This window comes from Taudactylus pleione, unplaced genomic scaffold (genome assembly GCF_031769625.1).
Source record: "Taudactylus pleione unplaced genomic scaffold, aTauple2 ptg000268l, whole genome shotgun sequence".
Taxonomy (NCBI): domain Eukaryota; kingdom Metazoa; phylum Chordata; class Amphibia; order Anura; family Myobatrachidae; genus Taudactylus; species Taudactylus pleione.
This window is the reverse complement of record NW_028284670.1, coordinates 2,555,783-2,580,063: the sequence shown is the minus strand read 5'-3', so window position 1 is coordinate 2,580,063 and position 24,281 is coordinate 2,555,783. Positions and strand designations below refer to the sequence as shown.

General features: G+C 42.5%; 1 protein-coding gene across 1 annotated transcript in view; it reads left to right on the top strand.

Annotated features, from left to right (window-relative positions):
• The first annotated feature begins 218 nt into the window (after positions 1-218).
• The window catches only part of LOC148513869 (uncharacterized), a 30,833-nt gene continuing 6,770 nt past the window's right edge, over positions 219-24,281 (top strand). Inside the window, exons 1-3 of the mRNA XM_088481291.1 lie at positions 219-362; positions 3,392-3,518; positions 18,649-19,381. Coding sequence (XP_088337417.1) covers positions 219-362; positions 3,392-3,518; positions 18,649-19,381 — 1,004 coding nt within the window. The remainder of the gene's footprint in view (positions 363-3,391; positions 3,519-18,648; positions 19,382-24,281) is intronic.

Genomic DNA, 24,281 nt, shown 5'->3' with positions numbered 1-24,281 from the left:
GGTATATAAACAGGGATAAGGATAACCAGGGTAAGTGTGGAAACATGAGATGATAGAGGTGCATTGTAGAAAAATGACTGCTGCAGAGTTGAAAGGTAGATGGTTGTGAATTTAATAAAAGGTATAAAAGTTTAGTCGGGAGGACCTGCATCTACTGGGGGTGCTGGATTGCAGGGCTTAGAGCTAGGCAGCATTTAATAGTAGAAACCATTTCTGGCATGCAGAGGCAGTTTGGTACCTGTAGTACGAAGATCATAGCATTGGGAGCATCCGCAATTATCGGGGGTGCTGGATTCCATGGCCTAGAGCTAGGTGGCAGCTATAGCTGGGAACATAAAGACAGTGCTAGGCAGAAAGCCAAGGTGAATTTTAAATGCATGCAGGGGTAAGTATTGCCAGATGGAAGGTGGTGCATTTAATACTAGAAAACTGGTCAAGCCTGCAAGAGAATTTTGGTACCTGTAGTACGGTAACGAATTGAGATGTGTGGTAGAAATGTATTTGCAGCATCTCAGTCCTTGCAGAGATTAATTAACTTTTTAGTCCTTTTGTGTTGCCAGATCATCTCCTAGTGTATGTGTGATCATTCTCAGGACACACATTTCCATTAGCAGGTATATTATTTACTGCAAGTATGGCCGGAAATGTAATGTTTAGCCTTTGTCTAGCTCTAGTCCATATGTCTGTCTGTTTATTCAAAACCAGTAGAGCAATATAACACCTCCCAGAACAAAAGACCCTCTAAGTTAATTCCCACCTCCACAGGGGATGCTCTGGATTTACTCCTCCTTGAATTGGTCTGCTTTTGTGCTTCACGGGAGCCTGGCAGACTCCAGGGAGCGAACCCAGCAGGTGTTCATCGGGGAAGTAATATCTGGGGGAGGTAGGAGATAAGGGACGCGCACCAATCAGGAAATGCTGCAACCCCCCTGGGTGGTCACAATATCGTGGGAAATTGGAAGGTTTCAAAAGAAGTCACCAAAGGCTACTCCATATGTTAGTTGCTGACTTTTTCTAAGAGACCTCGCTCTGCCAAGGTGCTAGTGGAACGCATCACCAGTTCTCTGTGGATTTATACTTTGGAAATTCTGCAAGGACCTATAATCTATCACTGCTGTGTGTTCTGTGATTAGCTTCTACTGTATGGGATCCTGGAAACACTTGGTTGGACCCAGGGACTATCACTGCTGTGTGATCTCTGATAGTTTCTACGTGTGGAGTCCTGGAAACGATTGAGGGGACTTATACACTATTCACTGCTAGTGTGATCAGCGATAGTTTCTACTGTGGGGACTGAGGGTCTCTAGCTATTTCGTGGAATTGTTCTGGGACATTATACTCTACTGGGACTGCCTCTGTCTGGACTTCTACCTGTTTATTGCCTGTTCACTGTATTTACCGCTTGTCCATACATATTATCTGTTGCTGTGTGCTGTGGAAAAATAAACCATCACGTTGGTTTAATCTGCTCGGTGTCTGGGTGATTGAGAGAACCCTGTATCCTCACAAGTACCATGCATAAATGTAGAGTCGGAGACATCCGCTATTAGCTGGGGTGCTGTGGTGCTAAACGGCAGCACCTAGGGCTAGACGGCAGCTATACCTGAGTGCATAAAGAGTGTGCTAGACAGATGCATCTAGTGCAAGTCAGACATTAAAGATGGGGTGAGGTTTTAATAAATGATGGGGTGCAGTGTAGATAAATGGTGCAGGGGCAAGTTGGATGGTGGTGCATTTAAAAGTAGAAACCAGCTCTGGCATGCAAAGGCATTTGGTACTGTACCTGTAGTATCAGGTATAGTTAGGTTCATGCACAATTACAGGGTGTGCTAGATGCCAGCACCTATTAAGTGGCAGCTATAGTAGGGTGCATACAGACAGTGCAAGGCAGATGTGTCTAGAGCAAGGCAGATAGGCTGGTGATGTTTAAATGCATTACTGGGTGCACTGTAGATAAATAGGTACAGGGACAAATGTTGATGGGTGAATGGTAGTGCCTTTTATTTAAAGACCGGTAAGGTCTGAAACACAAGAGGAGAGTGCTAAACAGAAACATGACAATGTGAAACTTGTATTAGATGTCACCGTCCATGTCTGTGACTGTGGTTTGCACCCAAACCTTTGTGTATGTGTGTGTTTGGAGGGTTTGTTGTGTCCTGAGGGTGGTTGTGTCTGTGTCACTGTAACAGGGGAGAAGGGGAGGCTGGGAAAATGTGATCCCCGTATGGTCTAATATACTATATATAGGTCTATATTATAACTATCGATCTTATAGTCTTATAGATCTTATAATCTGTCTGTATCGATCTATCTTTTTATGTCTATCAAACTTCTGTCAATGTAATATATGTCTATCTTATTAATGTCGATCTAATAGTGTCGACCTTACACATGTCAATCTTTTATATGTCCAGCATATGTTTGTCAATCTCTTAGTGTGTCTATCATAGAGGGTGATTCAGAACCGCTCGCTAGGCTGCGTTTGCATGCAGCTGGCTGATTTTCGCTAACTGCTCATGCGTATGCATCACAGTTGTGCGTGTGCGAACCAGTCGCTGCGATCGCATGCCAGCCATAGTCTGCTCGTTAGTGTGAGTGACAGAAAGTGCCGTTTGTGGGTGGTGACAGGGGCTGGTCCATGAAAACGGGGGAGTGGATGTGGGAACGCAGGCGTGGCTGTGCATTCTAATGGCGTTTCTTGGGTGTGCATAATTAAAATGGAGCGTCATTGTTCACATCACCTGGCTGTGTTTCACACTGCAGCCATCACAGTGCTTGCGGCAGGGTAGGTTAAACCATAGGGGATGCGAGTGGCTCTGATGTTACTTGTTTTTACTGATAATGCATACACTTCTTGGAGATGATGTGTGCTGCGAAGGGAAGGGGGGCATCATAAGACTGGCTTGCGATCACTCTGCCATTGCACGCTGAGACATAGTGGGCGTTCTTAACGTGCAATCTCAGCCTGTGCTTGTATTAGCAGCTGAGCGGCTATGTGCAAATGCATCTAGCGAGCGGGTCTGAATGAGCTCCATATTTCTGTAGATGTTTTATATGTCTGTCTTCTTATAGTCGATTTTATGGTTGTCGGTCTTACACAGGTTGATCCTTTTTATGTCTATCATATGTCTGTCTATCTTTTACTGTGTTTATCATATTTCTGTTGATGTTTTATATGTCTTCTTTATTACAGTCGATTTCCTAATTGTTGGAATTTCATCTATCATTCTGTTTTTATGTCTATAACATTCATGTTGATCAATCTTTTAATTTGTCTATCACATGTTTGTCTGTAAACTATGAGTCTATATATTTATCTGTCGATCATAGTCTAGTCAATTTAAAATCTTTTGTTGCTGTCAATCTTCTTTCTGTCTATATATTGTTCTAGTTAATGTTTCATTTGTTGACAATTTGTTCCTATGGATCTATTGTTGATCGATCTAAGGTTGTTGATCTTTTCATTGTGGAACTTACTATTGTAGAACTATTGACCGGATACCACTTGGGGACTAGAGGTGAGTACCTCTGACTTAAATGGTTGTTGATCATCTTTGCTTTATATTCCTAAAGTAGCTCTGCTACAGACACACAACATTGGTTTAAAAACATTTTATTGTATTAGTTTGCTGAAATTTGTAATCACTTCTATGATGTTATCTATTATTGAATGCAAATCTATTATCATTAATAATTAGCAGTTCACATCAGTTGATCAAATATCCTTTTATTGATAATTAAAGTATTCACAATTAGTTTAGTACTTTTCTATGGAAAACTTCCTCCATTACAAGGTGCATTGTGATTGGAGTGAACCTTAGAATATGACATGCACCATAGGAAAAGTAATAAGTCCTAAAAGTGTTAAGACAGAATATATTTCATGTCAGTTCTGTTGCATGTAATGTTGCCTTTACGTTTTATGGTACCACTCTCCACATATCGGTTTCCCATCTCACAGAAATCTTTTGAGGCACATCCACGGACAGCAAATTTGCCGGCACCGGCTCCACCGACTGAATCTAAAAGAAAGAAAAGAAAGAAAAATATGATAATATATTTACAAAATAAATCATTAGTACATCCCATTTTTAGTCCAATGCATTGCAAAGAATGTTTAATTAGTAACCGATGCAAATTAAGGGAATACCAAGACCTCGCCAGTAGGGATTGAAATGAAATATATGTAAAAATATTGGTATGACTTGAGTTCCAAAAATATGCATTTTGTTTAGTAATGTATACCTAATATACACTATTGTTGTGGCTCTGCTGTATACTACAGTGGTTAACACAATGCATGGTATTTCTGAGTAATTTTTGACTATAAAGAGAAGTTAAATTGTTTTGTTTTTTATGCCAAGGCAAGGATCTTGGAAGCGTACTGTACATAGAAAGTGGACACTTGGATCCCCGTATTTAGGGGTCTAATGTTTTTGCTACATCATTTCTCCTTGGCACACTACAGGTCTAGGGTAGATCTGGATGCCTGGTCATTGCAGAACTTTCACATGGGTGAAGCTAGGATTTCTGTCACCCAGGACAAAGACTTTGCCCTGCATTCCCTCCTGTAGATGGTAGACACTGTTGACATGCTTAAATACAGACATCAACATTCTAAGACTGAAATGTTTGTGGGGTGAGAGCAAAACCTATTTTAGCCCTTGGGATGAAATATAATTAGTTTATGAAAAACTGGATTGACTAAGGAATAAAGTAGAGAGCTCACTTAAAAAAAATTGTTGGGGAGCAGAGACCCTGGATAGATACATTTCAGACTGATTTCCAGAGGTATAAATATGTTTAAATGATAATGCAGAAATATACACAAGATCCCAGTGCAACAATCAGAGCAGCATACAGATCAACAATGATTCACTTACATCATGGACAAATACTATACATACAAAATGACCCACATTCTCTAATGGCACAATGAATCACAATCATAGATTTGTGTTCCTTTGCATTAATTGAAATAGCCATAAATGAAAGACACAAGTTTCTTGTCAAATTAGAAGAAGATATATAGATTTATCTACCATCCTTTGGAGAACTTCACACAAACGGGAAAAAAAATCTAGTTTAAGAATTGGGAAGTTACAGGGTCTCCTTAATTTTGTGAGTAATAAATGGGTAAACAATGGTTATGTTGGGTTGTGTTTATTTAATAAAATATTACAAAATAATTATTTTTTTTACAGGTGGAGCTCTGATCCCAATGAGTACTTGTCAGTCATTGAACAAGTGCCTTCACACCTGGCCAGACTTGCTGGGACCTGCTGCCCACATGTAAAAACAAACATTATTTTTGCTTTTTTCATACTATTATCTTTGCACCCAAAGCAAGAGGATTGCAGGGAAAAGCTCTAGGCTGCTTGTCTTTGGGGAGGAGAGACCCCATTTTATTGGAAACCCCAATTTCCCTAGGGATTCCTGCACTGGGCTGTCTAGTCAAGGTTTGGTTGCAGTTATGGCATAGGGACCCCATGTTATACAACATTATACAAGCCTGCACAGATCTTATGGATACTGTATGTACAGTGCTTGCAAACCCACCTTTCAGAGATGTCATTTATTTTGGTGAGTTTGTTTGTTTTCTGAATGGTGCTATTTTAGCAGTTCTGTGGGATTTAGAACCTGCTGCTTAGTAACTTTTAACCCTGGGATCCCATCACAAACATGTCAATGAAATGATTATCCAGGCATAATGAACCAATCACTTCTATAAGCTGGAGAAATGCCTTTTGAAGTCACCACCATACTTATCCCATAGTCCATCATCTCAGGGCAGGACTTCAAGTAGACACAAAGAAGGTTCAACCCATGATCAATTGGCCTCAAACCACCACTCTCAAAGCTCTACCACATTTCAATGTCACGACATTGTATCATTGATGTAACCACAAGATTAACCTCAATTAATCTTGCGGTTACGATGTAGCGGCTCCCTGCATAGACTTCAATGGGGAATTCTCACCATAGAAGTCTATGGGAGACACAGGCTGACCGCATTCAGCCAATCAGGGAGCTGCTGCGATGGAGATGCTCCCTGATTGTCTGGCGGCCCCCATCAATGACGGGGCACACGTGTGCCCCGGTCATTTACGCGGAGCAAAGATATGTGTACACACATACCTTTGCTGTGTCCGGCATGGATCAGGTTTTTTTTCAGTTTGTTGTTTTAACCCCTGGATTGCCTACTTGGACAAGAGGATGCAATCGACGCATAGGAGAGGTGAGTATGGATTTTTTTTTCAGGTACCCCTATGGATTACTTTGGATACTAAGTGAGTATGTGTGAGTGTGAGTGTGCATGTATGTTTTATTAAAATTTTACATTCACGGTGTGTGTTTATTTATGTATTTCTTTAGTTGTGGAACTACAAGTGCCAGCGGGCCCATAATTCCCCGCATACTGGTATTTGTGGTTCTCCAAATATCAGCATGCGGGGGAGGCTTGTTGGTACTTGTGGTTCTACAACTAAAGACAATATTTTATGCTTAATTTAACACACAACACTAACACTATCAACCCAGCACCCACTGCCCTAGGGTGCTGGGGATAGCCCTGGGCTATCAGTCTAGGCCTGGGGTGCCCTGGAGAGGGGGATCCCAGGCCTAGACCCCAGGGATCCCCAGCCTGGACTGACTAGCGGTCAGGGATAATGCTTTGGCCGGGAAAACCGGTGAAAAGTTTTCCCTGGCTGTGGCATTATCCCCCCGCTAGAAAGAGTTCGGTGCTGGTTTTGGAATTTTCAGAGGACCCCTACTCATTTTGTCCCCTGATTTTCCAGAACCAGGACCAGCTCAACAAAGCCCTGTGCTGGTTCTTAATATACAGGGGCCCCTTCTGCAATTTGGCCCCTGTATTTTTAGAACCAGAACAGGCTTTATAAAGCCCAGGGCTGGTTATGCTTTTGGAGGGGGGGCTGCACTTAATTTTTTTGTTACATTTACAACCTTTTACATAAGTACACACAGAAACATGTACATATCTCATGGATATGTGCATGTTTCTGTGTTAATCTGACCTGCTCCGGATGTACTCGCTAGCCTGAAGCAGGTCTAATATTAGGGGACTTTTGGTAATATTTTTTTCCGAGTCTAAAACAGACACTCTATTACAATGGGCGAGTTGATTGTTTTCAATATGAAAACATCTGGATGCGAGTTTGAGAATGGAGAGTTTTAGTAACTCTGAAAAATGCGAGTTTTAGTGAACAGACACCCTATTACATTGGAGAGTTGTGAAAAATTGCAAGTTTAGCACCAAACATGCAAATTTACCAAAACTGACACCCTATTACATTTGGCCCGCACTTTGTTTAAAGCACAAAATTATTTAAAAATATAGTATAAAATAACCTTGAGGCTGTGTGTATAAGGTGTAGATGAAACATAAATTAAATTAATTTATGTACTGTACACAAACTTTTTTGATGCACAATATTATTAAAAATATTGTATGAAATGACCTGCAGGCTGTGTATATAAGGTGTATATAAAACATAAAAGCATAAAAAAGCATAAAAGTGTTTAGATTTGGGTCCCATTCCCAAGATATTTAATTATACTATGCAAATATTCCAAAATACGGAATATTCCGATATCCAAAATACCCCATGTCCTAAGCATTTTGGATATGGGAGACTCAACTTATATATGTCTTTGCCTTATTATCATGGGAACAAAGGTTGAGCAGCCACTACAAAACATATGTGGCAATATATGTGGCATTATAGTATAAATCATAAATTAGGTAACATAGCTACGTTAAACAAGAATATATATTAGAAAACAGTTCCCATAAATTGGCAGGTGGCTGAAAATGCAAAATAGAATAGAAAAACCAGTATAAATAAAATTAAGTGACAATTATAACTTAATGTTCTATGATAACATTAACAATTATCTGGGATGCAGTATTTTAGTTTTGAAGACAAATGGGGGACAAAACTGATGCAGCAAAAAGGGATAAAGATCCAGAGATAAGGACTAGTCAAAGAGTAAGTTCTAGGGTCATATTTGATAAGTGTAAATGTTGGCTTTTCAATGGATTTCGAGTGATTGCATCCTGGTGATATACTAAAGTTGAAACCATGGGAACCTGGGGAGAAGACTGACTGTAGAAAGCAATTGAAGAATGATACATCATCAATTTTTTTTTACATTACAGATAAAGAAACCTCAGATTTATTATGCAGCTGTTTTGGAAAACAATAGATCTCCAGTGGCAATCCAGCCCAAATACCGTATATGAGTTATTTCAGACAGGTGGAATTGTGTGGAAACTCCTATTGGTCTGCAGCAAATTGGCAGTGCTCAGACATTGGTGGTCATTCAGACCCACTTGCGAGCGGCAGTATGCTCGCAAGTGGGTTGATGTTCCCCACTGCGCATGCGCACGATGGAGGGAGCTCCATCGTGCGCATGCACGAGACCCGGCAAGCGAAGGTCTTTCCATCGCTCTGGGTCTCGCACCAAAGGGGGCGTGCTGTCGATGTTGATTGACAGCACGCCCCCTTTGGTGGGCGTGCTGGGGGCATGCCTGCCAGACGGAGGCGTTCCTATGGGAACGCCTACCGTCTGAAGCCGGCCCCACTGACATCACTAGTGATGTCAGTGGGATTTATTTTGGCTCTGATAAAGCCAAAATCACTCCTGGCCTTGCGGTTGAGAAACCCGACCACAGGGTTTCACTCGCAAGTCCGATGGTCGCGATGGTCAAGACCATCGCGACCATCTTGTTGGACACTCGTATATGCTGTGGGTGGTGACCCACAGCTATACGAGCGTCCAGGAGGATGCTCCATTTTAATGGAGGTGGGCCCTGATTCAGAGCGAGCGCTCTGAATCAGGGCCATTATCCTTACCTCCACCATATACTTTGTGATGGATTCAACTTTATTTTGGCATTTTTAATGAAAGTGAAACCTCACTGCAATCACCAATCTTTTTGGATGTAAATGATTCTATAAGGTGTCCACTATGTCTTTAAGGATGTATCTGCTGGTTTCATTTGTGTCACTAGATATATAAACTACAAGTTTTATTTTTGGTGCCCATAACACTTAAACAAATGGACTCCTTTTTGGGCATAATTCAGCACGGATCAGCGCTAAAGCAGCAACCATCGCGTATGCAGTTCTGCTGCAAAATTAGGCAAATGAATGCGATCACAATGCTGCCATAGCACAATATAAAGATGCTCACTTCCCTTTACTCACATCTGCAATACCTTGCAAGTCTCCAAAACCATTGGTACAATCGAGTACCATTGAAGCCTCATGCACAGTTAGCAGCAGGTCAGACCTTACTCAGGAATTGCTCAGCTTCCTGTATGCATCCAGAGCTCCAGCTGCCTGTGCCATCACTATGATTAAGTTATGCACGCCCCTGTAAAGGCATCCAAACGCACAGGCACGCCTGCATTTCTCCGACCACACCCCATCACCACCCTCAAAGGGCACTTCCTGTCAGTCAATGAATGATTGGTCCAAGTAGCTGCTGTGTTCGCATACTAGATGGCAGCGGCTAACACACACGTGCACTGTGATGCATACACAGAAAGCAACAATCGGCCAGGTGCGTGTACTTTTGCACTTGCAATTTGTGCTGAATCACCCACTTTCTCAAAGTAGACTTTAATTTCACTATTAAAAGCAGTGAAAGTGCCAATATTTATTGACATATTGGTGGATGCAGCTCTTTTATTGTATAAATAAACTAAAAACTCATGGATTCCAAACAGTTGTACAACACTACGAGGCTGACCTAACATTGCTCTGATACTGAAGATCACTGCTCCACCAACTTGCATGGAACTATTCTCTATGTGCTGTAGTAAGGTTTATCCTCATCAGAAGTGTTATATATTTGACCCTTTGTTTTAGTAACTGACTCAGACATGTTTTTTTTCAATTCTACTGAAAAACAGGATAATGTACAAAACAGATGTCACATAATAACACAACAGAGAGTAACTTTAGGAGTCACTTCAGGAATTAAAAACACCAAGCTCTGTATTTGAACAAAAATGTAACATTGTACTGTGTAATACACATTTGTTTTGTCAGGTGCATCACATTGGCACTACATGTACACCCAGAGGAGGAACAGAATGACATATTTCACAATTTCCCTACAAAAGAGAACACAGGAAAAAAGAATGAGGTCATAGAGAAACAACATGCAATTCATCAGTCACAAGACCAATGGTCATTAGTGGCCAGCAATTGGATGATTTAAAAAAAAACTTTCGTGTGATGTGCATGAAAACATAATTTAAATGTATCACAATACATCTCCACAAACAGTTCACAACCAGCATCTCAGGGCCTGATTCAGAGCCGGACGCTCTGAACGAGCGCCTGCTCTGAATCAGGGCGGTTTTTTTTTTATTGTTGCAGCTTCTTGGCCGCTCGCATAGCTGTGTGTTACCTCCCACAGCTTATGCGAGTGGCCATGATGATGGTCACCATGGTCAAGACCATCGCGACCACTGGGCTTGTGACGAGACCCTTGTGGTAGGGTCTCTTTGCCGCAAGCCCCAGAGTGCTTTTGGCTCTAACAGAGCCAAAAGCACTCCCACTGACATCACTTGTGATGTCAGTGGGGCTGGCCCCAGATGGTAGGTGTTCCATGGGAACGCCTCCATCTGGGCAGCCGCGCCCCCGGCCTGCACACCAAACGGGGCGTGCTGTCACTCAACATCGACAGCACGCCCCCTTTGGTACGAGACCCGGAGCGACGGCTTGCCCATCGCTATCCGAGTCTCGCGCATGAGCACGATGGAGCCAGCTCCATCGTGCGCATGCGCACTGGGCCACCATCGACCCGCTTGCCAGCGGGTCTGAATCAGGCCCTCAGTTCACCAGACATCTTCTTGACCTCAAACAGGGTATCTATGAGCAAACCATCAATAAATACATCACAACTGATAACTAATCAAATGTAATTATCTATTTTTAAATCTTATGGTACATAAAAAAACATGGCCAACCACCAAAGGCTCAGCAAGTGGGAGGAAGATAATGAAGTAGCAGGTCAGCCTCCCCTAAAAAAAGGTTATTGTATTTCCCTCATAAACTGAAACAAAAAAGTGACAAAGATGCCTTCAGCCAGTCACCTTTCCCAGCTCTGTAATCCCCATCTGCCTACTACAACTATCTTTATCCTTTATCCTCATAATGGCAACCCAATTACATTTTTTAAGACCAACTTTAGCCCACACCCTCTCTTTACCCTCCTATGTGAAATGACACCTCATAATAAAGGAAGGATTCCAATATGCATTCTAAAACTAGCAAAATCTAAGATTTCTGGTAAAATTCCATTTGCCTTGGTCTGTGATCTGATTTTGGCTAAAAAAGACCAGAGCCTGGACATGGACCCACTTGGAAACCACAAATTTAGTTGTTTTCAGATTAATCTGAATCGAACATGCACATCTCTAATAAATACTAGTTTTAGTATTATTTATACAAAGGTCCTCTAAAAGGTAATGGTATTGAAATACGAACTGCTTATCACAGATGTTGTTATCCCATATGACCACATATGAGCTAAGATTGGTTGCAAAATAGTTTATTTTTGTATAGACCTAATACTTATTTTGTTTATGCTATCTTATTATTGAGTTTTTTAAACTGTTTTGGTCTCTGATGTTTATTGTGTTCTACTCAATAAAATTTACTTTAACCACTTGCCTGGGATGGTCACATCTGATGCAACCAGTCAGATTCTCTTCTAGCAGCCGTCAGTCTCAGAGGGTCAGAGGGACATGCTAGCCCATATGCAGCTTCAGACACTCCCTCAGTGCCTGCTGATCACTGCTGTGCTGGAGTCCAGCACCATCCCCTGGCAGCTGCTGAGAGGAGAGCAGCCAGACTGTCAGCACCTGTCCCCCCTCCTCTATCCATACCCGGTTGCTGCAGAGAGGAGAGCAGCCACCGGGGCCTGTCAGTGCCAGGCCCCCTCCTGTGTCCACACCCAGTGGCTGCAAGGAGAAGATCAGACCCTGGGGACTGTCAGCGCCTGCCCTCCCTCCTCTAACCACACCCAGTGGCTGTAGAGAGAATAGCAGCAACTGGGGACTGTCAGCACCCAGCTCCCCTCCTGTGTCCACTCCCAGCAGCTGCAGAGAGAAGACCAGCCACTGGGGACTTTCAGTGAGCATTGCCCCTCCTATGTCCACACTTGGTGGCTGCAGAGAGAAAATAGAGCAGCTGATGTGGACTGTCAGCTCCCAGCACCCCCTCCTCTGTGTACACTCGTACATATATATTGGACACTATATATTGGACACCTATAGTAGGGATGGCCATCGACCATGGTTTGTTAGCAATCATTGATTGTTAGCTGCCAATGGCTGATGGTTTTCCCATTGATGGCAGGGAGTCAAATGTTTGCCATCAATGGATGAGTGAGCTACCGTTTTTGATTCTCCCATGGCTCAAAGTGCCCCCAGCAGCAGTGACCATCGAGTGGTACAAACCATCGATGGTTCACCATCAATGTTTGTGTGCCATTGTTGATAACCATCAATCAACACCCCCAATGATGGCAATCCCTTATATATAGTAGTGCCATGGCTGCCCATGATAGTATCATTTATCGATACATATACATTTTTACATATAAAAAAACAGTATACCATCGATAGTGTACCATCAATAGTATAAAACCATCAATGGTCTTTACTGATGCAATCACAGATGCTGCCCCATCGATGGCATTCACTACAGTATACCGTAATAATTGCTATTTTTATGGTACACTGTGTAAACAATAAAATAAAACATGTTGGATAAGTGTTATATAGATTTCTGGACCTAATTCAATCAACCCTGAAAATTTCAGAGTGGTTTTTGAAAAAAAAAAAATTGTCAGCTACTGTAAGTGGTTAAAAAATGTATCAAATTTAACTGTATCATGAAATGTTACAAATTTCATGTGTAAACTACTAATTTCTACATTGTGATACTCGTATGCCCTTAGCAAACATTTCACCAATTTGGGTGCTCTTCCGTGAACAACTTTCTCCAACACATAGATTCCAGGCTCACAAATTACAGCTAATCAGCCAAAGGTTGGGGCCTCAAAAGCAACACCTCTTTTATCTGCTCTCCATGATGAGCTGCTGGCAGCCGCTGATTGGCGGGAGGCTGGAAAATGGTGAGGCGGGGTAAAAATGCATTATCATTTGCATCTTTAGGGGCTCAGCTTGCAATACCCCCTGGAAATAGGACATTTTGCTTCAGAGTCTATGGTCAAATATATCATTGCACTTACAAATTCCCGAAATGTTACAATAAAAATGAAAAAATTTAAAAATGCCAAAAACCATAAATGCCCATGGCTTAGCCAGTGAGTGGTGATCATGTGACCTGTAGATATGAATGCTGAGAAAAGAGGCATGTGTTCAAGAAAGTAAGTCAGTGAAGAACATCGCCTACCATGACAGTTCCTTACACAACTACTCCCAACAGTAATAATAAGGCCAGGTGACAGGGAGGTGAGCAATGTGTCACATGACATCAGTCAGCTCAGTGGCACCCCACCAGGCACAAGCCTGTGTAACACGTGTGCGCTCAGTACACACCACACTCCGCCTCACTTTCTTCCAGCCTCACACAAATCAGCGGCTGGTGGCAGCTCTTGTGGAATGCAGAGAAAAGAAGATTGAATCCATGTGTTGTAGAAAGTAGGTCAGGCAAGAGCGCCCCCTATGGCAGCCTCACATGTTGCCCACAAACCCTCCTTCAGTATGTAATAGATACATCACGTGGCCAGGTGGCCAAAAAGGAACTGCACTGGGCAAAACATAAACTGTGTCCACACATGCATAGGACGCTGGGTCCATGTGAGAGCAGAGACCATCAGTAGTTCAGGAGAACAGCAGCCAACAGTGGTTACCCGTATCCCACTTCCAATGAGTCACTGTGCTGGCTCTGTGTTATAGTAGTTTTCTTCACATTATGAGGTTAGCTATACTTAAGCATTTACTATTGTTTTGGGCTATTTTATTTCATAAAATGTTATACAGTTTTATTCCAAATTTTGTCAATCATATATATTAGATAAAGCTAAGAAGGATCCTAATAACTGCTCCAGTCTAGCAAATATACCGTCATAGTACAAATGGTAATCTTTTCACTCTCATTAAAAACTGAATATCCCATCAATAGTTCTCTCATCGATAGTTCTTAGATGCAGAAAAAGTAATTTAATGTCTATTCTAGCCATTAATGTTCCAGACAATAAAAAAGTTTGGTTTCTTTGGCAAATCTCTTCAAGCCATAAGTGCTATACTATATATCTTATTACTACATCCTCTGTCCCCAGTAATTTACTATGTTTCTCAGTGTTTAGCTTAAGCAATGGGACTAAGTAAAGCATTTACCCATTCATTCATACATTATTCATTGAAACACAGAAAAAAAGACTAAGGGCGAGATGTATCACGCATCACATTATGGATGAAATGCATACTGCCATTTATCTCATGTATACCAGCACTAATAGCACTGGTATGCACATACACATGCAATTACAAAAACAAAAAGATTTCCCTTCTGAAAAGAGTTGTTCTTTGTGATGACAGAACTTCTGTGTTTATGACCAAGAAGTCTCTCAGGAGTTATGTGCATGCATGGTTGTCCACCAGTGCTTGTGCAGGGTGTGGGAGGAGGACACTGGAATCTCAGACACTCTCAGGAAATGGTGTAAAAAGATACTCATAGGCTTCTTGTCAAAGCCGGATAATTGGCAGAGACCAGATCTTAAAATTAATATTGAGCGATGCCATTTTAGGTTGCCCCTGATGATGCCATATTACGTCGTCAGCATGAAACCATTGTGTGTGGTGCTAATATGCTATTATTAGCATCGTGTGATTGCATTGCCACCGCATACTGTTTAAAATCCTATCATACCCCATATTCACAAATATTCATATAAATATATATATTTAAAGACTTCATATATTCAGTGATGACAGACATGTCTTGTGGACATGTTTGTGACAAATAATTAAGAATACACAAGGATACTGTGAGTGTTTGCTCTGCATACAGATACAGTGTGTCTGTGACAATTGAAGTAAAACACAGACACTGATATGCTGAATGTGGATTTGGATACAATGGTCAGACGTTAAGCTATAATTTAACAATTGTAGGCCTTGTATCCAATGCTGATGTGGTTAAGTAGAACTAACAGTTGTATTCTGGATAAACATAGGAGAGCCTTTTGTTAAAATTATCAGACTGTTTGCCAAAGCTTGCTCCATCTGTGAACAGGACAAACTCCATTGTCTGTCATTCTTTTAGTTCAGACAGAAGTAATATTAATAATAAGTTTGAAGCTATGTATATATATATATATATATATATATGTATATATACACTTAAACAATCACATGGGTATCCACAATGCATGCACACATATATATATACAGTTGCATTTGTAGATAGAAACACACACAGTGCACCTTTTATGCTGCATGTAGACACACAATGCATACTTACATATAATCATAAATATACACGCACTCATAAAAGGTTCCTGCACATTATGGTTTATATTAAAGTTATTCATTATGATGTAAAATGCATGTATTTGATATTAATGGTATACAATATGATAGACATGGCATGTTTGGTAATAAACTGACACACTGTTTATTTCCAGATATCTGAACCTATCAGCAAGGGAGTCGCATCTTGCATTCGAAGGTTATGGAATACAGGAAATTATTGGTTAATGTATACACTGTAATGTAGTGTCTCTATCTAGTTTAAATCAATTAAAGAAAGACAATGTAATCTGGAGAATTGGGGCATACCCCTAGTGAACTGTCCTATGAACTGAAGCATACTACAAAGACCAAGAGCAAGAACCAATGGAATTATGGGGGTCATACAGACCCACTCGCGAGCAGCAGTACGCTTGCAAGTGGGTCGATGTTCCCCACTGTGCATGCGCATGACGGTGGGAGCTCCGTCGTGCGCATGCGTGAGACCCAGTGAGCGACGGGGAATCCTTCGCTCGGAGTCTCTCACCAAAGGGGGCGTGCTGTCGATGGTGAGTGACAGCACGCCCCCTTTGGTGGGTGTGCTGGGGGCGTGCCTGCAAGACGGAGGCGTTCCCATGGGAACGCCTACCGTCTGAAGCCGGCCCCACTGACATCACTAGTGATGTCAGTGGGAGTGATTTTGGCTCTGATAGAGCCAAAATCACTCCTGGGCTTGTGGTTGAGAAACCCGACCACAGGGTTTCACTTGCAAGACCGATGGTCGCGATGGTCAAGACCATCACGACCATCTTTTTGGATGCTCGTATATGCTGTGGGTGGTGACCCACAGCTATACGAGTTCCAGGAGAACGCTCCATTTTAATGGAGGAGGGCCCTGATTCAGAGCGAGCGCTCTGGTCAGAGCATCCGGCTCTGAATCAAGGCCTATGTTTGTCTGTCTACATTGTTGTTATCATTATCTGTTAGGGTATATAGCCTGTGTCCCGGTCCCAGTTAGTAGCCATTCTCTTGGATGACCACATACATCAGGATTGATGACTGTAACTGGGACCAGTATGCCTGCGTATGTATCGACTGTACTTTGTTTATGTACCGTATCATGTTTTGCGCTAATTGTATTTAGATCACAGCATGTAACTAAATGCTTTTTATGTGAATAATAACTTTTTGTGCTTTGGAACCACACTCAAAGTCTGGAAAGCAATTATTTCTTGTGCAATTTACAATGCTAAATAGCAACATTTAGGGTGTATAGATTATTAGGTATTCATAGTTGGGGGCTCGCAGTGAGTTCACGCTACCTAATTACATAGTAACACATGGTTATTGATCTCTCTCCAAAGGGTGGATGGCGCCATATGCAGGAAAGGATGCACTGTGTCCGAAAGCCTGCTACCACTTGATGTTGAGAGACTGATATACGTTAATTGTGTGAGTTAAAGGAGCACTGATGAGAATCCTGGGACAATGAAGGAAAAGTTTGTTTTCTTTCATTGTTAAAGTCTGTGTTAGGGGATAATTCACACAATAGCATATGCATATTTCCTGTATTGCTGTCATGTGTTCAACCAGTCATTGTATTCATAGCATGATTGCTTGTTAAACCCTCTGAATTACAATGCTATATTTAAGGAAAAAGTTTCAATTTTTTTCTGCGCAGAAAAGGTGTATGTAATTGAAACATGTGATTGTGAAGGCTACTGTCTGTTAAGCCTAAAAGGTGGAGGTTAATGCCTGTTAAACCTCAGTGGAAACTCGGTAGGTGCCTTTACTGGGCCGTACAAACTACTGAGCCAATGTACAAAGCAGGTACATTGTGGTTATCGAGACACTAAGGGGTTTCTTGGTCCAGCACCCATTAATCGCAAAGTCCATTGATCAGTTAGGTTCTTTGGGCAATGCGATCGAACCACATAGTTATATAAACTGTGATTGTGAAGTGGGTTGTTGTGGGAGTGAAACTGCTGGCAAGGTTAGGAGTTATTGGAACTCCTAGATGCTACCAGCTGGAAGTAAACTCAAAGTAGGAAGCGAGTGGTGAAGCTTTGCATTAAATTCATCACAAGTAAAATAATTCGCTAGGTGGTTATTTTACTCCTCGTTTATTCAAATGGACCATATCGCCTAGCTGGAAAGTAGTGCATAGAGGGAAGAAGTGAGTGGCTGAAGCTTGGTTTGAATTTGCCACAGGTAGAATAATTTACAATAGGTGGTTATTCTGCTCCTCGTTGTGCAAGCTGACTGTAATGCCTAGCGCCCGAATGTGCATAACCGGGGGGAGTGCGTGAATTTAGCTCTCTGAAAATCGTTCACCAATTGAAATTCTCTAGAAATTGCTAAGCGTTTTCTTAGATGGGGTGAAGCAATCTCTGGAAATGGTCGATGTTGTGCTGCTGATGCAAGGGCTGACTGGATCGGCCAAGTATATTATGTTTAAAAAGTATGGTGCGTATGCTGTAGCATATGGGTCAACATGACCAAGGAATGTAGGAAACCTTTTCCTAAAATTGGTAGCTTTGATTCAGAAGTACTGAAAAATTTTAGAAATAGTATATGTTTAGTGAAATCTCTAAAGAAAAGAATAAAGCTTAATGTCTGTTTAAAGTTGTGGCAGCATGAGGGAAACATGTGGTTTAGCGGTGTGCACGTGATGCTAATTAGCGTCATGCCCACGATGCAAGACAGCACGTACACAACGCTAAATAGCATGTGTGCGCTGCAAAAGAGTGCGCACGCACAGCAAGGTAGCATTGTGGAAGGTATTGTTAGTAGCGCATGCACTCCACCTCTGCCCTATGCGGATGGGAGTCAAGGTACACTCGATCTCAAAAATCATAAAAATTTAACAAGTAACTTGTACCCTCTTCTAAGCAACTATAAGGAACATGTTTTTGATATAGATGATGAACCTGTTGTAATGTCAGCTCTTTCACATGTTGCCGAAATGTTAAATGTCCCATCACAGCAAGCACAAGCAGCTGCCCCACCAGTACCCATAGTGGAGGTAGCCCCACCATTGATAGTGCAGGAGGTATTAACACCTGCTGGAACAGTAGCGGAGGTTGTTAATACCATATGTAGTAGTAGTAGGCTGAATCCTCAACCAGGTAATCAGGCCAAATGTAGCAGTGTGGCAGGCTTCCATCCCATCCGGACAATAACTGTTCCCAATGGGAATCCAGATGCACATGGTGTAGTGGCCACAAGGGATGTAGCGATGCATTGTCCATGGACAAGAGCAGAACTACATTCCATAATTACATATTTCCCTGACCCTAGGAAAGAACTAGCAAAGTGCCAAAGATTTGTAAAGGATTTAGGTAATGCTCTTGAGCCAACCAACAAAGATTGGCAAGTGGTATTACGGGCATGTCTTCCACACAATACCGATGTGAAAAAGTTTATCATGGTCTGTGTATTTGATGGAGATAGTCCCATAACTGATGAAGGTAATCAGGACAACATAGCCCGCATTGTCACCCAGTTGACTGTATATTTCCCAGTAGTCGTTAACTGGAGTAAGAAATTTACAATTAAGCAGAAAGAGAGTGAGTCTGCAGCAGATTATTTCACCAGAGCGCTGCAGACTATTACCCAATACAAAGGAATAGAGGATATAAAAGACAACCCACACCACAGGGAAAAGACAATCACAGTGCTTATGGATGGTCTTAAAGACACTCTAAAGGCCAGGGTTCAGACCACACTATCTGGTTGGAGGGGAGTTACGGTAGACACACTCAGGGAATCTGCAATTGAACATGATAAAAACATCCTTAGGAAGAGAGAAATGCAGAGCAAGAAACTAATGGCTGTTAGTATTCAAGCTCTGGAAGGAATGCAAATAACACTGCAGCACTCTAATCACACACAGCCACAACACACTCATCCCATACATCCTCCAAACCCTTATCCCCATACATAACCACAATCTTTTCACACTCCCCAACCCACACAACAACAACCGTTCAATACATGTCAACCACGAAGGTGTTATAGAAGTAACAAGGAGGGGCACATAAGTAGGTTTTGTAAAGCTAGACAGTGGGAAACCCCAAACCAGGGAACACCGAGATACCCACTGAAGGGACACCCACCACCATCAGGACAATTCCAGCCATCACCTGCTCACATCGTAACAGTGAATGCTTTGCTGGAAGAAGATAGTCAGCTCTAGGGGTCAGGTCACACCTGTAGTCTACAGCCAGTCAAGTTAACTGGGAGTACTAGGGAAGAACCTGTAATGACGGTTGATGTAGCTGGTACTAAACATTCTTTTCTTGTAGATACAGGGGTGACCAGATCAGTGATAAAATCTCCATCTAATTTACAGGTGACCAGCAAAACAGTACCAGCAATGGGTGTAACGGGTAAAGTGCAACATTATCCTTTAACCAAATCTGCAGAGGTTACTATTGGTCCATTGCATACCAGGCATTCCTTTCTCCTGGCAGCATCGGCCCCTACTAACCTACTGGGAAGGGATTTGTTATGTAAAATGAGATGTGTCATTTATTGTACCCCTGATGGTATATTTTTAAATATCACAGAGAGAGTTGCACACGAGGTGAGGCATATATTGGACACTCCCCAAAGGTTAATGTTTCACTCTACTGTTTCAGATAAAAATCCATCTCAGGTAGAGCAGATGTTATCTCAAATACCAGGTTCACTTTGGACCAAAGATGGACAGGACACTGGATTGATGGCAAACGTAGTTCCCATAATGGTAAATCTAAAAAGTGGTAGGCAAGCTCCAAAAATTCCCCAGTACCCGTAAAAACCAGAAGTAGAGATTGGGTTTTTTCCCATAATTGAGCGGTTACTACAACAGGGAATTTAAGTCCTTAAAGCAAGTGTAGCCAATAGTCCCATTTTTCCAGTGAAGAAGGTTGGGGGGAGGGGCTATAGGTTAGTACAGGACCTTAGAGGGGTCAATAAGGTAGTTGAGAGCCAATTTCCCATAGTGCCAAATCTAGCTGTCATTCTCATGCAGATCCCGCCAACTGCAACCCATTTTAATATCATTGACCTCTTTTCTGCCTTCTTCTATGTCCCTCTTCATCCTGACTGTCAGTATCTATTTGCATTTACATACAGAGGAGTAAAATACACTTGGACACGATAGCCCCAGGGCTTCATAGACAGCCCCAGTATTTTCTCTCAGGCCCTACATGACTGTTTGCAATCTTTTCAACCCACCAATGGATCTGTTCTAATTCAATATGTAGACAATTTATTGTTGTGCTCTGATTTATTTATGTCATGTTTGAATGATACTAAACTACTGTTGCTTCATCTCTCACAGACAGGACACAAGGTTGCTAAAGACAAATTACAGCCATGCCAGACCAGGGTTAAATACTTGGGACACTGCCTAACCCAGGGGTTATGACATCTGACTAAATGACAGGATACAGGCCATACAGACCATGACACTGCCACAAAACCAACAGCAAATCCGGGCATGTGTGGATACTGCAGATCATGGATCCCAGGTTTTTCTATTTTGGCTTTACCATTGCAGGACTTAGGAGCTTATTCAGAGTCGGTCGTGAGCACTGTGTGCTCGTGACCGACTCGATGTTGCCCCACATCACATGTGCATGACGGAGACTGCTCCATCGTGTGCATGCACGAGACCCGGCTAATGATGGACGCTCCATCATTAGGGGTCTCATAGCAGACAGGGCGAGCTGTCGATGTAGAGTGACAGTTCGCTCCATTTGCTCGGCAGGCTGGGGGCGTGCCCGGCCAAACAGAGGCATTTCCGATGGAACGCCTGCCGTTTGGGGGTGGCCCCACTGACATCATCAGTGATGTCAGTGGGGAGCTTCCTGCTCGATCAGAGCAGGAAGCTCCCTGGGGCTTATGAATGCCCAGACCCTACCCTAGGGTCTGGTCATAAGCCCCGATGGTCACAATGGTCTTGACCATTGCGACCATCACCCATGTCGGTCATTAGAGCTGTGGGTGGAAACCCACAGCCTAACAACCAACATGGAGGCAGCCATTGAGGATGCAAGCGGCCGCCCAGATTCAGAGCGACTGCTTGCATCTAACAACCGCCTCTGAGTGAGGCCCTTAGTCTCTTCCTCAAAGCCTGATCATGTCATACACACAGAGGAACCAGAGCAGGCTTTCCTTAACCTTAAGGACAGTCTGTCAAGAGCACCTGCATTGTGAATACCAGATTATGAAAAACCTTTTGATTTATACTGTACGGAAGCTAATGGTTGTGCAGCAGGTGTCCTCACACAAAAACATGGTGATGCCAGTAGGCCCGTAGCATACTACAGTGCATAATTGGAAACTGTGGCAAGATCACTCCCAATGTGTTTAAGAAGTGTAGCAGCAACTGCTCTATTGGTCAGTAAGAGTGAGGATATAGTATTAGGCCATGATATGACTGTTTATACACCCCATGCTGTATCTGCGTTGCTGAATTCTGCCCAAACCAGGCATGTTTCCTCAGCTAGGTTCATGAAATGGGAACTATCTCTAATAGCACCTGCAAATATCACCATTAAACGGTGCAGTACGTTAAACCCAGCAAAGTATTTACCTTATGTGCCTCAGGATGCACAATGGGTAGAGAGAGGTGAGTCGTTGGTGGAAGGTGAGTTCTGCAGGTATACTGATGCACATGATAGTATGGAATATTTGAATCAGACCTTTATTGCAAGTCCTGACATATGTGATACACCTTTAGAAAATGTAGATGTGACATTTTACACGGATGGGAGTTGTCATAGACAAACTGACACTGGAGAGTTATGTACAGGTTATGCTGAGGTAAATGATGAGGATGTTAAAGAAGCCGAACCCCTTGGTCCACCTCACTCGGCCCAAGTGGCTGAACTGGTGGCATTGAGGAGAGCGTGTGAACTGGCAGAAGGTAAGTCAGCTATATCTACACTGACTCTAGGTATGCCTTTGGGGTAGTGCATGATTTTGGAGCTCTTTGGCGTCTGAGAAATTTTATGACAGCAGCAGGCACACCCGTCGCACATTCAAAACATATAAAAAGGACTATTGACAGCGATCCAAAAACCAAAGGCAGTGGCCATCATTAAGTGTAAAGCCCATACGGTGTCACTGGGCAATAACAGGGCAGATGAAGCTGCCAAATGGGCAGCAGGTTTAAGAGTGAACATGCCAATTAACCAAATGATGATGTTTCAGATGATTGATATGCAGAAACTAATTGAGATGCAAAATTTGTGTTCCATTCAGGAAAAGGCAGTCTGGAGATCTAAGGGATGTGGGCAAGAGTCCTCTGGACTCTGGAAAGATGGACAAGGTAAGCCGTTGGCCCCCAAGGCATACTACCCATGTTTGGCTGAGGCAGTGCATGGTCTGACTCACCTGGGAAAGCAAGGTATGTGCAAGTTGGTCAAGGTGTACTGGTGTGCACCAGGTTTCTCTTCCCAAGCCGAAAAGAGGGTAATGTCCTGTTTGACATGCTTGAGGAAGAACGTTGGAAAAGCAATACCAACCAAGCCATCCCACATTCCTCCGACAGACAGACCCTTTCAGGTAATACAAATTGATTTCATCCAATTACCACCCTGCAGGAACCTCAAGTATGTATTAGTTTGTACAGATGTATTTTCTAACTGGGTAGAGGCGCATACCCAGCTGCCACTAATACTGCTGCTTTCACTGCTAAAATGATAGTACAGGAGATGGTATGCAGATATGGTATCCCTAGAATTATTGAAAGTGATAGGGGTACTCATTTCACAGGTGATGTCTTCCAGAATATGTGCAAGTTGATGGGTATTAATAGTAAACTTCACACCCCCTACCGACCCTAGGCCAGTGCCAAGGTGGAGAGGGTAAACGGTACTATTAAGAATAAATTGAGTAAGATCATGGCAGAAACTGGACTGGGATGGCCAGCAGCATTACTGCTAGTCCTTCATAGCATCAGGACAACTCCTAGACCCCCGCTTAATCTGTCCCCTTTGAGATACTGTTTGGTAGGCAACCTCATTTGATTGTAAGTCCACAGGAAGATTTGAAGAGTAACAAAGAGGTTACTGTGAAGTAGCTTATAACAATGAGTAAACAGTTGAAGCACCAGCAACAGAAATTGAAATTGTTGTCACCTGATATGCCTGAAACAAACTGTCATGATGTTGAACCTGGAGAATTTGTTATGATCAGAAATTTCTTACATTCAGGTTGTCTGACAGATCAGTGGTAGGGCCCAAATCATGTTTTGTGAGTACAACTTCCTTGATAGTGGCAGAGAGAGATACCTTGGTCCATTCCACTCACTGCAAAAAGGTCAACCAACCGGTGGAGATATGAGGCGGAGTCGAGACAGATAATGTAGACCTGTCAATTGCGAGCTTGTTCCGGGAGAGTTAAAAGTTGCAGTGAGACACCTGAGATAAAAAGAAATTTGTAGATGACTGTTCCAGCAATGGAGTGGTGTGTTGGGGTTATGTGTGTCTTCTTCCAGAGTTTTTATCATCCTAGTTTGTTTTGGGATTTCCGGTTTCTGTGATGGAGGACAGATGATGGAGAGAGAGGTCGATGGTGATATTGATTAAGTGGAGTCGGGAAAAGGAGTGTTAAACCAATCGGGGGAGTATCTGACCAAACCCAGTACAGTAATTGCTAAGAGATCTGTTATTTTGGAAACTTGGAGACAGTGTGAAGGTCTATTGTCTGAGGACTATTGTATTTGTGAGTTTTGTGGGTCTTTAGTCGATGAGAGATGTATCCA